The 14,772-nt window shown below is 41.7% G+C and overlaps 1 protein-coding gene across 1 annotated transcript in view; it reads left to right on the top strand.

Annotated features, from left to right (window-relative positions):
* The window catches only part of LOC142445671 (fatty acid desaturase 2-like protein FADS2B), a 34,858-nt gene extending 20,238 nt beyond the window's left edge, over window positions 1-14,620 (top strand). The window contains exons 5-12 of the mRNA XM_075547612.1: window positions 2,312-2,437; window positions 4,070-4,130; window positions 7,569-7,645; window positions 7,835-7,932; window positions 10,235-10,331; window positions 11,897-11,976; window positions 13,421-13,546; window positions 14,181-14,620. Coding sequence (XP_075403727.1) covers window positions 2,312-2,437; window positions 4,070-4,130; window positions 7,569-7,645; window positions 7,835-7,932; window positions 10,235-10,331; window positions 11,897-11,976; window positions 13,421-13,546; window positions 14,181-14,232 — 717 coding nt within the window. The 3' untranslated portion in view covers window positions 14,233-14,620. The remainder of the gene's footprint in view (window positions 1-2,311; window positions 2,438-4,069; window positions 4,131-7,568; window positions 7,646-7,834; window positions 7,933-10,234; window positions 10,332-11,896; window positions 11,977-13,420; window positions 13,547-14,180) is intronic.
* The last annotated feature ends 152 nt before the right edge of the window (window positions 14,621-14,772 follow it).

Genomic DNA, 14,772 nt, shown 5'->3' with positions numbered 1-14,772 from the left:
TAATCGTTTTATTGGGGGCTCGTACAGCTCATATCACAATCCATCCATCCGTCCATTGTGTCAAGCACATTTGTACATTTGTTGCCATCATCATTCTCAAAACATTTTCTTTCTGCTTGAGCCCTTGGTATCAGCTCCTCATTTTTCTTTTTCTTTTTTATTTTTATTTTATTTTATTTTATTTTTTTAACAATTTATTCGGGCTAATACAATTCTTATCACAGTTCATACATATACATACATCAGTTGTGTAAAGCACATCTGTACAGTCTTTGCCCTAATCATTTTTTTCTCCTCTTTTCTTTTTTTACATTTTATTAGGGACTCATACAACTCTTATCACCATCCATACATATACATACATCAATTGTATAAAGCACATCCATACATTCCCTGCCCCAATCATTCTCAAAGCATTTGCTCTCCACTTAAGGCCCTTGCATCAAGTCCTCTTTTTGTTTTCCTCTCCCTCCCCTTTCCCCCCTCCCTCATGTGCCCTTGGTAATTTATACCTCGTTATTTTGTCATATCTCGCCCTATCCGGAGTCTCCCCCCCCCCCTTCTCTGCTGTCCCTCTCCCAGGGAAGAGGTCACATGTGGATCCTTGTAATCAGTTCCCCCTTTCCAACCCACTCACCCTCCACTCTCCCAGCATCGCCCCTCACACCCTTGGCCCTGAAGGTATCATCCATCCTGGATTCCCTGTACCTCCAGCCCTCATATGTACCAGTGTACAGCCTCTGCCCTATCCAGCCCTGCAAGGTAGAATTCGGATCATGGTAGTTGGGGGGAGGAAGCATCCAGGATCTGGGGGAAAGCTGTGTTCTTCATCGGTACTACCTTGCACCCTGACTGACCCATCTCCTCTCCTAAACCCCTCTATGAAGGGATCTCTAGTGGCCGACACTTGGGCCTTGGGTCTCCACTCTGCACTTCCCCCTTCATTTAATATGTATATATATGCATATATGCATATATATACATATACACACATATATATACATACACACACTTATATCTTTTTTTTTTTTTGCATGATGCTTTATACCTGGTCCCTTGGCACCTCGTGATTGCACTGGCCGGTGTGCTTCTAACATGTGGGCTTTTTTGCTTCTGAGCTAGATGGCCGCTTGTTCACCTTCAAGCCTTTAAGACCCCAGACACTATCTCTTTTGATAGCCGGGCACCATCAGCTTTCTTCACCACATTTGCTTATGCACCCATTTGTCTTCAGCGATCCTATCATGGAGGTGTGCAGTCAATGATATGATTTTTTGTTCTTTGATGTCTGGTAACTGATCCCTTCGGGACCACTCGATCACACAGGCTGGTGTGTTCTTCCATATGGACTTTGTTGCTTCTGAGCTAGATGGCCGCTTGTTTATCTTCAAGCCTTTAAGACCCCAGTCACTATCTCTTTTGATAGCCGGACACCATCAGCTTTCTTCACCACATTTACTTGTTCACCCACTTTGGCTCCAGCCGTTGTGTTGGGAGAGTGAGCATCATAGAGTTCCAATATGTACAGTAGCTCATGCTCCCCCCACAACCCATGCAGTAAATGTCATAACGTTGATTTGCTGGGGAGGAAATTGAGTCTCAAAAATTATAATTGATTTGCCCAAATCACAGAGTCAGCATTTGCAGAGTCACTCTATGAGATAAAGCAATATGTTTTGAAAACCGCTGTCCTACCTCAGCCAGCAGACTGTCATTAAGAGAGAGGGAAAGAGCAACAATGAACCTAATCTGAGATGATTCAAGCCTGACACCAGCTAGAAATATTTCATTCCGATTTATTTTGATTTGAAAGCATTGCAGCCTGGACATGCAGCAATCTGAGCCAACTTCCCTCTGGAGATCACTTCAGATCCATGATTCTTTGAAATAGTCATTAAAGTAAGAGACCTGGGGCCACTTTCTTCCCCACAACTAATTAAAATCTCAGGCCTAACATTTTTTATTTGTAAAATGGGAATCATAATCTCTGCCCCAATCTACCTTCAAAGTTTTTAATGTGTTTTTTAATGAAGATCAAATTTTTAAATGTAGTGAAAAATGCATTTCATTTTAATGTTTTATTATTATTATTTTAATCACCTGGAATAGTTACAACCTAAAGTGTATTGCTGGATCCAATAATTATTTCTTCATAGGCCATGAGAATCTTTATTTCATTGTGGAAAATGGGGCACATTTGGAAGTTCAGATGTCTTAGTTTGACTTTGAATGTGGCATGCAGAAAACTCTGATAAGGAAGAATTTCACAGAAAAGACATCTTTAAACTAATGAGCCCTCTCTTCTCCTCAGGGTTTGTCAGCAAACTGGTGGAATTATCGACACTTCCAACATCATGTAAAACCGAACATCTACCCCAAAGACCCAGATATTAACACAGGCCCACTTTTTGTGCTTGGAGATTTGCAGCCAGTCAAGGTACATCTTGAATCTTGGGCACTAATAACTTCAAAGTAGATTCTTAAACGATGGCAGCCAGTTTGGGGAAGTTAAAGCTGAAAGCTCTGGTTTCAAGTACATCTGGGAGCTTCTCTCCAACTTTTAAATCCAGGATAAAGAATTCAAAACACTGGATCTTGGTTGGGGGTGAAGTGGGGAGTGGGGAGGGGACTGATACCAAGGGCTCAATAGAAAGTAAATGTCTATAAAAGAATGAAGGCAACATATGTACAAACATGCCTGATTCAGTTGATGTATGGATTGTGATAAGAGTTGTACTAGCCCCCAATAAAATGATTAATAAATAAATAAAATAACTGGATCTAGAGTTGTAAGAAGAGAGGGAGATTTGAATATAGGACTCTATAAACTCAGAGGTCATCCTATCAAACCTTCCACAGGAAGAAATGTGATAGACGAAGAAATGTGCTCTGCTTGAACAATTCTGGTCACATGAGGGTCCCTGCCTAGAGCCCATGACCATCTGTGAGGCAACACAAGCTAATGCTAGATAGTGGAACCAGATGGCTGGAGATGATAATGGCCCCCCAAAGTGTACTAAGAACATGGAGGTATGTTCATCCAGCAAGGAAAGATCAATGCATTGAGTAAGACTATCTCCTAAATAGAAAACCATCTAATATGCCACAGAATGAGATTCACTAGGTATAATATGTGAGTGGCCACGCCTCGATCTTTCTTTTGCACAACAGCGCGACAAACCATCAGTTGAATGACTAAATGCAAATGGAGCTAGAACTGCAAGCAGAATTCTGTACAGCACAGTTGGAAAGGAGCTAGAGAAGCTCCGTAGAAATGCTCTGTCCCTTGCCAGTCAGCACAGCCCTCCAAAATATTGTCCACGGGAATAAACAGTTACAATCTCCGCGGTCCAACTGACTATGAAACATGTGAAAGAACCACCTACATTTAATTAAAGATGCCATAACACGTCTTCCAATTTTGGTTCTGGTTATTCTAGTGTCTCAAGTTTGATAGCCAGATATTTTAGTCTGTGTAGACTAGAGAAACAAATCCAGGGACACTCATATGTGTAAGAGAAAACATTATATACAAGAGCAATTGAATATTGAGGAAACATCCCAGTCCAGGTCAAGTGCATAAGTCTGATATTAGCCCGCATGTCTGATACCAATGTATAAATTCCGCATCTGACTCATGAAACACATGCAATGATGCCGAATTCGGGAAAATCACAGGCTGTGGGTGGAAAGCCTTGAGGATCCAATGTTGTAGAGGTATCTCAGAGCTGGCGGGGTTCTCCACGTGGCTCCTTCAGCGCCAGGGCTCTAGCGTCGCTCCATGGGTCTTGTCAACAAGCATGTCTCATAGGGACTCTGTGGTCTCATAGGGACTCTGTGTGTGTCCTGCCTCTCCAACCTCTAAATGAGGTCATCAAGCTGTGACCTGATTGATAGGCTACACTACACCCCTTCACTCTTAAGTCTCATATTGACAACAGATTATGTAACTACCACACCAAATAAATTGATGGCTATTAGATGAGGAATCTCCATAGAGATTTCATATGTACAAGAGTGTGCTGACCAAAGGGTTTTTTCTCTTTTCATTTTATTCTCTCTCCATCAGTATGGCAAAAAGAAAATCAAATACCTTGATTATGAAAAGCAACACCTGTACTTCTACATAGGTGAGTCTTCCGTATATTCCATTTCCTTGAGGTAATCACTTGCCAACCCAGAAGTTATGACTGACATCTTCTCATGTAAATATTTGTCCGTGTCTTATTGTTACCAAGAAAACAGCGTAACTTATTTCACATCCACTGGAGTAAAAATCTGGAAAGAAAAGCAGAAATGACATAGCCTTTTTAAGAGGCATCTCATCACTCTGGGTCTCAGGCAGGGAAAAACTGATCCAAGAGGAATGGAAGGTAGAATACCAAAGAAGACGTTTCTGCATCTTGGATTCTCTTCCTGGAATACTAAACGCTTATCAAGAAGAAAGGACACAGTGGGGTGGGTAGGGAGAGACGAGGGATCGGAAACAAATACTGGAATATATACAATGTGGTGCTAGAAAAGGTGAAGGCCCAGGAGCTCTGGTGGCATATGGGTTACTCGTTGGATGTTAAGTGCAAGGTTAGTGATTCAAAGCTACCACATGCGCCATGGAAGAAAGATGAGGCTTTCTGCTCCCATAAAGATTTACTGCCTTAGAAACTCACAGGGTCTGGTCTTGTCTGTCTTATAGGGTCTCTGGCTAATAATTGGGTGTGGGGTGGACTTGGGTTTGTTTGGTTTGTTTTTTGTTTTTTTTTTTTGGGGGGGGGGGTTATGGATCTTCCAGGTGGAAGAAATCTGTCTCTTCCTATGGTCGACGTGGAGCTGTAGGAGATATGTTGACAGAGCTTTCATAAGTCTGAATGTGTGTCCAGGATTTTTTTAAAAAAGAAATAAGGCATCTGAGTAGCCAGGAAAACCAATATCATGACAGCTGACAAGAAAAGACTTCAAGGGAACCCCAAATCTGCTCATCGACAGCACGCTTACGTGTTTGAAAACATAAACCAAAATCAAGGAAAGAAAGAAATATTCCATGCAAAATCATAGTTCTTAACTAAACACACTTTGGTCCCAAGGGAGCATTTGGCTATTTCTAGGAATATTGTTGGCAAAATAATAAAGTGGGACGGGTGATGCTGATACCAAGTGGATCGAAGCCAGGGATACTGCTAAGGATCCCTTCTACCATACGCAGAATAGAAGTCTCCCAGTAGCAAAGGAGTAGCCAAGCCTGGTGTCAATAGCTCATAATTCTGAGATTGAGAAAGCTGTTTTTGGTCATCTGGTAGGCCACCTGAAGCAACCTAAACATCCCTAACAATGGTGGCCCTACAGGACTAACTTTTGAGTTGTGGTGGCCAGCCACCTCTGCAGCCTCCTAGTTGCTGGAGTCTGACAACCCTTACCTTGCATCAACTACCTGCTCCTTTTCCTTCATGTCTGAAGAGAAAGACAAGAAGAGTGATGGCCCATTTTGAAAAGCAGCTGTTCCCCATCCTACTTCCACCTGTGTTTGCATAAGAAGAAGAAGCTAGAGTTTCTTTTCTGAACGCTCTTGAAAAGTAAGCCTTAGAATGCCAATTTAATAGAAGAAAGTATTCTTGCATTGAGGGAGTAACTTGAGCGGAGGCCCAATGTCCCTCTGCTACCTTAATACTAAACCTATAAATATATGCACATAGATCTATTTCCCCATCCTCATATATAAATATATAAATTGGCATTCTATGATGCTCACCTTCCCGATACAACTGCTGAAGACAAAGTGGGTGAATAAGCAAATGTGGTGAAGAAAGCTGATGGTGTCCGGCTATCAAAAGATATAACGTCTGGAGTCTTAAAGGCTTGAAGGTAAACAAGCGGCCATCTGGCTCAGAAGCAATAAAGCCTACATGGAAGAAGCACACCAGCCTGTATGACCAAGAGGTACTTGAGGAATCAGTTATCAGGCATCAAAGAACAAAAAAATAATCATGTCATTGTGTGCTCACCTCCCTGATATGACCACTGAAGACAAATGGGTGCATAATCAAATGTAGCGAAGAAAGCTGATGGTGCCTGGCTATCAAAGATATAGCGTCTGGGGTCTTAAAGGCTTAAAAGTAAATAAGCGGACATCTAGCTCAGAAGCAACAAAGCCCACATGGAAGAAGCACACCAGCCTGTGCAATCACAAGATGTTGAAGGGATCAGGCATCATCAGTACAAAAAATCTTACCATAGTGAATGAGCAGGGGAGTGTAGAGTAGAGACCCAAAGCCAATTTGTAAGCCACTGGACATCCCCATAAAGAAGGGTCTTGGGGAGGAGAAGAGCCAGTCAAGGTGCGATGTAGCAATGATGAAAAATACAACTTTCCTCTAGTTCCTAAATGCTTCCTCCCCACCCCCCACCCCCACTGTCATAATCTGAATCCTACCTTGCAAGTCTGACTAAACTAGATGATGTATACTGATACAGATGGGAACTGGAAATGGGGAATCCAAGGCGGATGATCCCCTCAGGACCAGTGGTGTGAGTGGCAATACTGGGATGGTGTAGGGAGGGTGGGTTGGAAAGGGGGAACCAATTTCAAGGATCTACTTGTGACCTCCTACCTGGGGGATGGACAACAGAAAATGGGTGAAGGGAGATATGGGACAGAGAAAGATATGATAAAATAATAATTTACAAATTATCAAGGGTTCATGAAGGAAGGGAGAGTAGGAAGGGAGGGGAAAAATGAGGACCTGATGCCAGGGGCTTGGGTGGAGAGCAAGTGTTTTGAGAATGATAAGGGTAATGAATATACAAATGTGCTTTACACAATTGATGTATGTATGGATTGTGATAGGAGTTGTATGAGCCCCTAATAAAATGATTTTAAAAATAAAATAAAAGGTCTCAACAACAACAACAAAAGAAAAGTGAGCCTTAACTCTCCTGTCTGTAGCAGAGCGATATGCTTTTAAATCACAAAAGATAAATGAATGGTGTGGGTTTACAGCAAATGCTCACATCAAAGAAAATCCTGCTACCAAGCACTTTTTTTCATTGTGCCCCTTTCTTTCACATACCAGCTTAGTGTCTCAAGTACAATTGAGTCATGATCCAAGTCAAAGGATCTCCACAAGGCTCCTTTGTGCTCTGAGCAGTTTCACAGGTTTTGGGGGAGAAGTAAGGAACTAACGGTCTGGCCAAGATATATGATGTCTTTATTTCTGTCCCCCAAATATACGCTACTAGTACCCATTCCCAAGAAGTGTGGAGATTGAATGGACTTATGGCCTTTGTAAGGGCTTAAAAACTCTTGACACTTTGCCGGACTTTCCTTCAAGAATAATTCAAATTTCCAAAACCTTCCCTGCTCTTCTCAAGGGAGATTGAACCTGGAGCTACAGTCACTGATATTTCTGGCTTTCTGGTTCAGCCTTAGAGACTCGGAATGCTTGTCAGAGTCCAGAATGAGTTCTCCACCTCGTATCTCTCCTCAAAGTCAACATTCCAAGGATAGCGTGTTCAGGAGCCAGACTCTTGCTGACGTCCTCTTCACTGAGTCACTGTCTCTTTCCGTTCTTTCGCAGGTGCTCTCCCCTTGCTCATGCCGGTCTATTTCAATCTGCAGTCCATACAGGTGATGTTTATTCGAGGGTATTGGATGGTGAGTAATTTGTCTTTCTCTGAAACCAAAGTCAGGCAGAAGAAGAGAAATTAAAATATTCCTTCCAAGACACAGCATCCTTGATTACCAGGGCCTGCTATCTATCCTATAAAAAAAGGGATCTCATTCCAATGAAAGAAAATGAAGCCATGGTCAGGTCATCTAACATTCAAGTGTTTTTCTCCGTAGGACATTGTCTGGGTCAGCAGTTTCTACATCCGCTACCTCATCACATTTGGCACATTCTATGGAATCTTCGGGACTGTGTTGCTTATATATATTGTCAAGTAAGAAAGCAATAATATTCTCTTATTCCCATAACCCAAGCGATTCTCTCACCTTCCTTAGCAGAATTGTTGGGACGTTAACAAAGATTATGACACCATGCAAAAGTCCCTGGAACAGAGACTTTATAGTTATAGTTATATATAATATAAATTTATAAATATATAGTTATATTATATATATAAAACTTCTTTTATTCTACCTGCCCCCTCCCCGCCCCAAAATAAACCACTGCTATTAAGTAAAATCCAACTTATAGAGACCTTTTAAGATAGAGTATACCTGGTCCTTGGAGTTCCTGTGGTGATATAATTTTACAGGAGTAGAAAGTTTCTTCTTTCTCCTACAGAGCAGCTAATGGGCTCACACTGCTGACTATGTAACCAAATAACTGATTAAAGCAGTCGGGCTTTAAACAAGGTCAATATTGGCGTTAGAATGGATTGTGTAAATCGGGCTTAGAATGGCTGTACAAATGAGTGGCTGAGTTGAGGCCTACTTCAAGAGACAAGAATTGGAATTTATTACAAATGGATCATTTGAGAGTCCGAAAGAGAGACCTAATTAGTGATAAATCTTCTGACTCTCACCCGAATGCTCTTTCTACACTGCTATGCGTTTCCTGTGCAGCTCTGGTGGCATGGTCGGTTACGCATTGGGCTGCTAACCGCCAGGTTGGCAATTCAAACCTACCAGCTGCCCTATAGGAGAAAGACATGGCTTAGAGTCTCTGAAACCCACAGGGGCAGTTCTATCCTGTCCGACAGGGTCACTGTGAGCCTGGATCATCTCGATGGCATTGCGTTGTTTGGTCTTCTCTTTTCATGCTGTGCCTAAGTCATAGATTGATTCAAGCTGATAGGAGCTTAGATATAGACAAGGGTAGTGCTTTTTCAGCTTTTCGTGTGCCTAGTTATTTTGGGTTGCTATTAAAATATAGAGTCTGAGATTCTGCTCCTAGGTGATGTTGATGCTGCTGGTAAGAGGTCACACTCTATATCTAGGTTTTAAAGGGATTTGCTAAAATCTTCCCTTTCAAATTAACCCGTTCAAATCAGTGAGGTATACCAAAGGTCAGAGTGAAAGTGAACCATGTGATTTTAGGACATGCAGTTAAAAAACAAACAAACAACAAGTTACCCTATATATGGCTTCTGAGACTGTACGTCTTTACGAGAACAGTCAGTCTTCTTCTGGCATCTCTCTCTGGAGGAGCTCTCAGTGGCTATGAACCACCAGTTCTGTAATGAGCAAACCAACACTTATCCCACAGTGCCACTAGCGTTCCTTTATACTAGAGAAAAATTCAAGAGACGTGTCTCTTGCAAGAAACTCAGAAGACACAATCCCCCTATACCATGAGAGGCCCTACCATCCTTCAAGTGCAAGGGGTTGCAAGGAGAGATGGTTCAGGTGTTTCATTCCAGGTTGAAGACAAGACTGGCTCCTTATAAAACTGTACTCACTCAATCTCCATTTAGCCCCATTTTTTAAAATTCCCAATTTCAGTATTTCAACTGATGCCTAAATTCTTTAGAATCACAGTCCATTGGATATATATAAGTATTGTGATAAGACTTGGAAGAGCCCCCAATAAAATGATAAAAAATTATCATCCATTTGGATAACGTAATCTATGCCAAATATCATGCAGGGACAGGAATTCTGTTACATTCTTTTATGACTAGAGATTTTCACCAAATCAAAATAATGTCAGAGTACAATTTGACTAAGGAAGCTTTCCGACTTTCCAAATAACTCCTCCCTCATTCTGTTGCCTTATTCTTCTAAACCCCACGGTGGGTAACGGGAGCTAAGAGTCAGCAGGCACTTTGCTAAAGGCTCACATGCTCTGTCTTTTTAGATGTCCTCCTCAGACAATTCTGTAAGGTAGTATCCATCTTTATGTTTCCTTTAAGGAAACTGCAGCTCAGAGAGATTAAATCACTTGCCTAACGTCAAGGAGGAAGTTCACTCCAGGGTCAGTGCCATGCAGAACTGGAACTCAGAGCTATCTGATGACGAATCCCAGGCTGTCAGCCACTTTGCATACACCTTCCACCTATCCTGGGATCTTTTCTATTATTGATTCAGTGGCTGCATGATCCGCATTCCGTCTCTAGTATGAAGGGTTCCACAGTAACCGCCAAGTAGAACAATGAATGGCCATCATGTTACTGGAAACATTCACTCCCTTTCATAACCTCGAATGTCCAGCCAGTCGTGCCAGGGATTAAGTAAGCCCAGTAATTGAGATAGAAATATTCCAAAGAGTCATCACTCCCTCCTTCTATTTCCCAAAAGGTTTCTTGAAAGTCCTTGGATCGCATATGTGACCCAGATGAGTCACTTACCAATGAAAATGGGCCAAGAAGAGAACCAGGACTGGGTCAGCATCCAGGTAATGTTGGAACTCCCCAGAGACAGTCTTCACATCATGCTGAATAGTCACATCCAATCACAAAGACTCGGCGTATTCAGTTCCGACCTCAGACTTGGCACTGCAAGTGTACCTGTATAACCTAGGCAATGTGACTCTGTCCATTTTGTCAACACTCCAAACACTGCCCACTTGAAACATGATAAAATGGATGCACGGTGAGGACTAGGAACCTGTACAAAGACACAGTCGGGGAATGTTAGGGGAACAGGCAGGAGTTTGATTTCCAAACCTTTGTTCTAAACTAGAGTTCAGCAAACTGCAGCTGAGAACGAAACCCAGCCATTGCTGCTTTCTGTAAATAGAGTGCTACTTTGGAAAATAAGCATGCTCATTTATTTATGTATGAATGCTAATGAGAAAGTTAATGGCCTGAATCGACCATCCACTCCACGGAAGAATGATACTAAAGTCTTCTTCTGTAAATATTTACAGGCCTTGGAATCCTATGGAGCAATTCTACTCTATTTTGTATGGTTTCGATGAGGCGGGATCAACTTGATGGCAATAGGGTTAGTTAATTGGTTTATGAGCGGCTAACCACAAATTTCCACAATATTTGCCTAGAGAATCAGTTGACACCCTTAAGAGTTATTGAGAGACCCCAAAATCTTCTTCTCTGTTTAGGCTATAAACATAGAGATTTGTTATATTTGAAATTAAAACGGGTCGACTAAAAATATATGTTAATTCATTTTTAAATATTGAAAATAAAACCAACACATAGTAACACTACAAGCCCTACTTAATAGCCTCTTGGAAATTCCACAATAAAAGCGGAAGCAGATGAGAATGAAAAGGTCAAATAAAATCATAAAACATATGAAAAGACTTTTAATTTTGCAGATCTCTTGAAAAGTCACAGGGAAACCTCCAAATTGTGTGACACACAGCTTGAGAAATGTTGGCATAGAACAACCACTAAAAAAGCATTCAAAATAGCAACAACTTCAAATTTGAGACTGGAAATAAGCCATAGGTAGGTGCAATTAGGTTGAAACAGTTGCATCAATGGTGATTTTTAACCTTTTGGTCTAATAAGCCCCTTGGCCATCTGAAGAAAATTGTATGCGTTCTTCCTCAGCATAATCTTTATATTTATCAAATGTAATGCCTAAGATTACCAAAGATATGCTTTAAAAACTCACTCTCATTGACATAGCAACTGTGGAATGGAATAGAATTGTCCCACAGGGGTTCCAAAGCTATGGATTTTCACAGAAGCATCGTGCCTCATCTTTCTCCCATGAAGCAGTTAGTAGGTTAGAACCAACCACCATTCCACTAGCTCCTTGGTCCCTTCGAATCAGGCATACTTGTCTAGTCTTAGAAAAATGTTGTACTGCCTCTTTAAATTGTAAGCCCCTTTGAGGCCCAGGGCTGCATATATTTTATGCCTTTCATGGAGTCTTATATAAAGAAGCTGTGCAATCAGCACTTGCCGAATGATTGACTACATACAAGAATGTTTTCTTTGCTGCACACTTAGGCCCATTTGTATCTAATGTAAAATATTTCCTTTGCAGGTCCTGGCCACTTGTAACGTTGAGCAATCCTTTTTCAATGACTGGTTCACTGGGCATCTGAATTTCCAAATTGAGCACCAGTAAGTCAAATAGAAATAGTCCATAAATACGGAGGAGGGGCAATCAAGTATAACCACGCACCATAAAGACCAAAGTAAAACCTGGACTCCAAATCTCAGGGAGAACAAATACATGAAAAGTCAGCAAAGGCTGTCGCTTTCCTACGAGGCTCGGTGACAGAAGAAAGAAGGACGAAAGGCAGGGTGACAAGGATGAGTAAACAGAGTGGAGTCTTGGCAAAATGACTCAGTTGCCAAATCCCTATCAGCTCAGGAACTGGTGACTGCTCTCTTCGCCCAGGGCTTGTTGGGAAAATCTGTACTACTGGAGTAACCGAGTTGTGTTAAATATAATTATTTAACTCCAGCTTAATTTAAGCATCTGTCTTTGCCGATCTGAAGTTACAAAATAGTCAGCCAGGAAATCCAGTCCGTGTTGCCATCTCCCAATGCTGTCTGGAAGTACCTCCCCCACGTGTTAGCTCGGTGGGAAGGCCCTAAAAAAGGGAAAGGAAAAGACACTGAAAATCAATCTCTCCCGAATTTTCCAGGGAGAACCTTGGTGTAGCCTTTGCCTAAGGCCTTTCTGGAATGCAGGTAGTCCCCACCTGACAATTCCGACTTGGTTGCAAGTCATTTCTGACATAAGCAGAATACCGCTTTTGTGATTTTCTTCAGTTTTCATCTTCAGCTCTCCAACTCTGTTTTGAACGGTAAATCATAACATCGGGCATGTACAAGTGAACATCTGAGGGTGATAATCTCTGAAAATTACATGTCAAAACAGCATACATAGCACATATCACTAATGATGCGATCACTGGTAAAAAGAGGTCATTAAGTGTGGCTTGCAATAATTCAAATACACCATAGACTGGGAACTACCTGCATTCAGAGAAAGAATGAGATTTTATACCCAGGTGTTAGATTCCTTGGCTTTCTTTTATATTTGTCCTTTAAAGTCTCAACAGAGCAGAAATAAAATCATATTTTATCAAAGAGGAGATTACCTCAAACTTAATAACCCGGATGATTAATAGAAGAGCTTGAGTAAGAACCACATCTCCTTCATTAGTCTTAGGACTTTCCCACAAACACAATGATTAGAATTCACTGAATGCTCAACACTTCATGAGGTAGGAGTCAAATGGAGAGAGAAGTAGTCCCATGTAGATAACTCAGAATGGCAGGCAACATCATGCACTTCAGGTGAACTTGCAAAATTAACGATACTTATTGGGGCTGATATTTATCCTCTTAGCATTTCCCAAGAGCTTCTGGCCACCCAGATGGTGTGCAGAGGGTTAGGGGGTAAGTGTTTGGGCAAGAGCTCTTGAACTTCCCAGAAAATAAGTTTTGGGCAGGCCATTGTTGACATCATTTTATTTGGTAATAAGGAAAAGAAAACGCATTTGCATTTATCTGTTGGTCTAAGCTTTCTATTTCCTCGTCTCTGTTTTTATAGCCTGTTTCCCACAATGCCACGCCATAATTATCACAAAGTGGCACCACTGGTGAGGTCACTCTGTGCCAAGCATGGATTGCCGTACGTGGATAAGCCCATGCTGAAGGCGTTTGGAGATATCGTCAGGTAATGACGTGCTCGCTCTCAGCTCACAGCTCTCATTTTCCAGACTGTTCATTGTGCTGTGATTATTCACCCAGCAAGCCGTGTGAAAGGAGCCTCTGCGTCCAGCCTGGTTACAGGCTCTATGGGAAATACTACCAACAGTGATTGTTGTTGTTGTTGGGCGCCTATGGTCCACTAAAGTGGAAGCTGCTTGAAACCAGTATTGTATATTATATGTCACTGGACCCGGCAGCGCCTTATACAGGCTGGAGGACTTTAACGGTGGGAAGAATTTTCACATGATCCGGTGCAGGTTTACAAACTTCTGTACTGTATGGTGTGATGGGACATCAATATAACAATCAAACTGGTGGGGTGACAGATCAAGAGCGGTGGGGCCCCCAGAAACCTAAACCACACTCTTGCTTAGCACATTCCATTTCCTTCTGAGCATCATGTTGGTCACATTAAGAACCTGGATCCTTAAGATCCCTGGCTGGTACAAATGGTTTGTGCTTCTCTGTGACACCAGGAGGCAAGAAAGACCTACGATGTAGAACATGACAGCATTGCCCTGAACAAGGTAGATGTCCCATGGGGAAGCTCTTTCGATCGCAAGCTCACCTCTTGATGATTCTGCTTACTCCTCTTGCAGGGCCTTGAAGAAATACGGAGCTATCTGGGCCGACGCCTACTACACCACATGATGGCAGGAGGGCTGATGATTGTGCTGTTGGTGCATTGATTTATACACGTACACCAGGGGCATGAATCCAAGAAAGTAGAGAGATCTTTCTGATGATGTCTTCTCTCTAGATAAAAATCAGAGGAGACGCAAAAGGGGTTTGACCAGACTCGCAAAAGGGAAGTGAGGGTTCAATGGTTTTATTCTTGCGATGGAATCTTGAAATTCATCCCACAAAGAATCTAGCCGGACTTATAAAGTGGCCATAGGAAGAAGTGTGCCAGAGGAGAGGCTTCTGATGAGACACTTTGGAAAGACTCACATACACCATCTACGAAGTACCTGGAGAAATGCAAATGTTGTTCATTTCTTTATAATTAGTTAATCGTTTCTATGAAAATGGAAAATAACAAGCATTAAAAACCTTTCAAAATCTTTCAATATTCGTTCACTTTTTTATTATTAGGCCTTTGTATATGTAATGAGTGTATTATATACCTTTGTTTCCAATTGGAGACATTAAAAATTTCTGATAAAGTATCTTAAAGGAACTTCTTCTATC

This window comes from Tenrec ecaudatus, chromosome 4 (assembly GCF_050624435.1).
Source record: "Tenrec ecaudatus isolate mTenEca1 chromosome 4, mTenEca1.hap1, whole genome shotgun sequence".
In the NCBI taxonomy this organism is placed as follows: domain Eukaryota; kingdom Metazoa; phylum Chordata; class Mammalia; order Afrosoricida; family Tenrecidae; genus Tenrec; species Tenrec ecaudatus.
The sequence above is the reverse complement of the archived record's forward strand: the minus strand, read 5'-3'. Positions and strand labels throughout refer to the sequence as shown.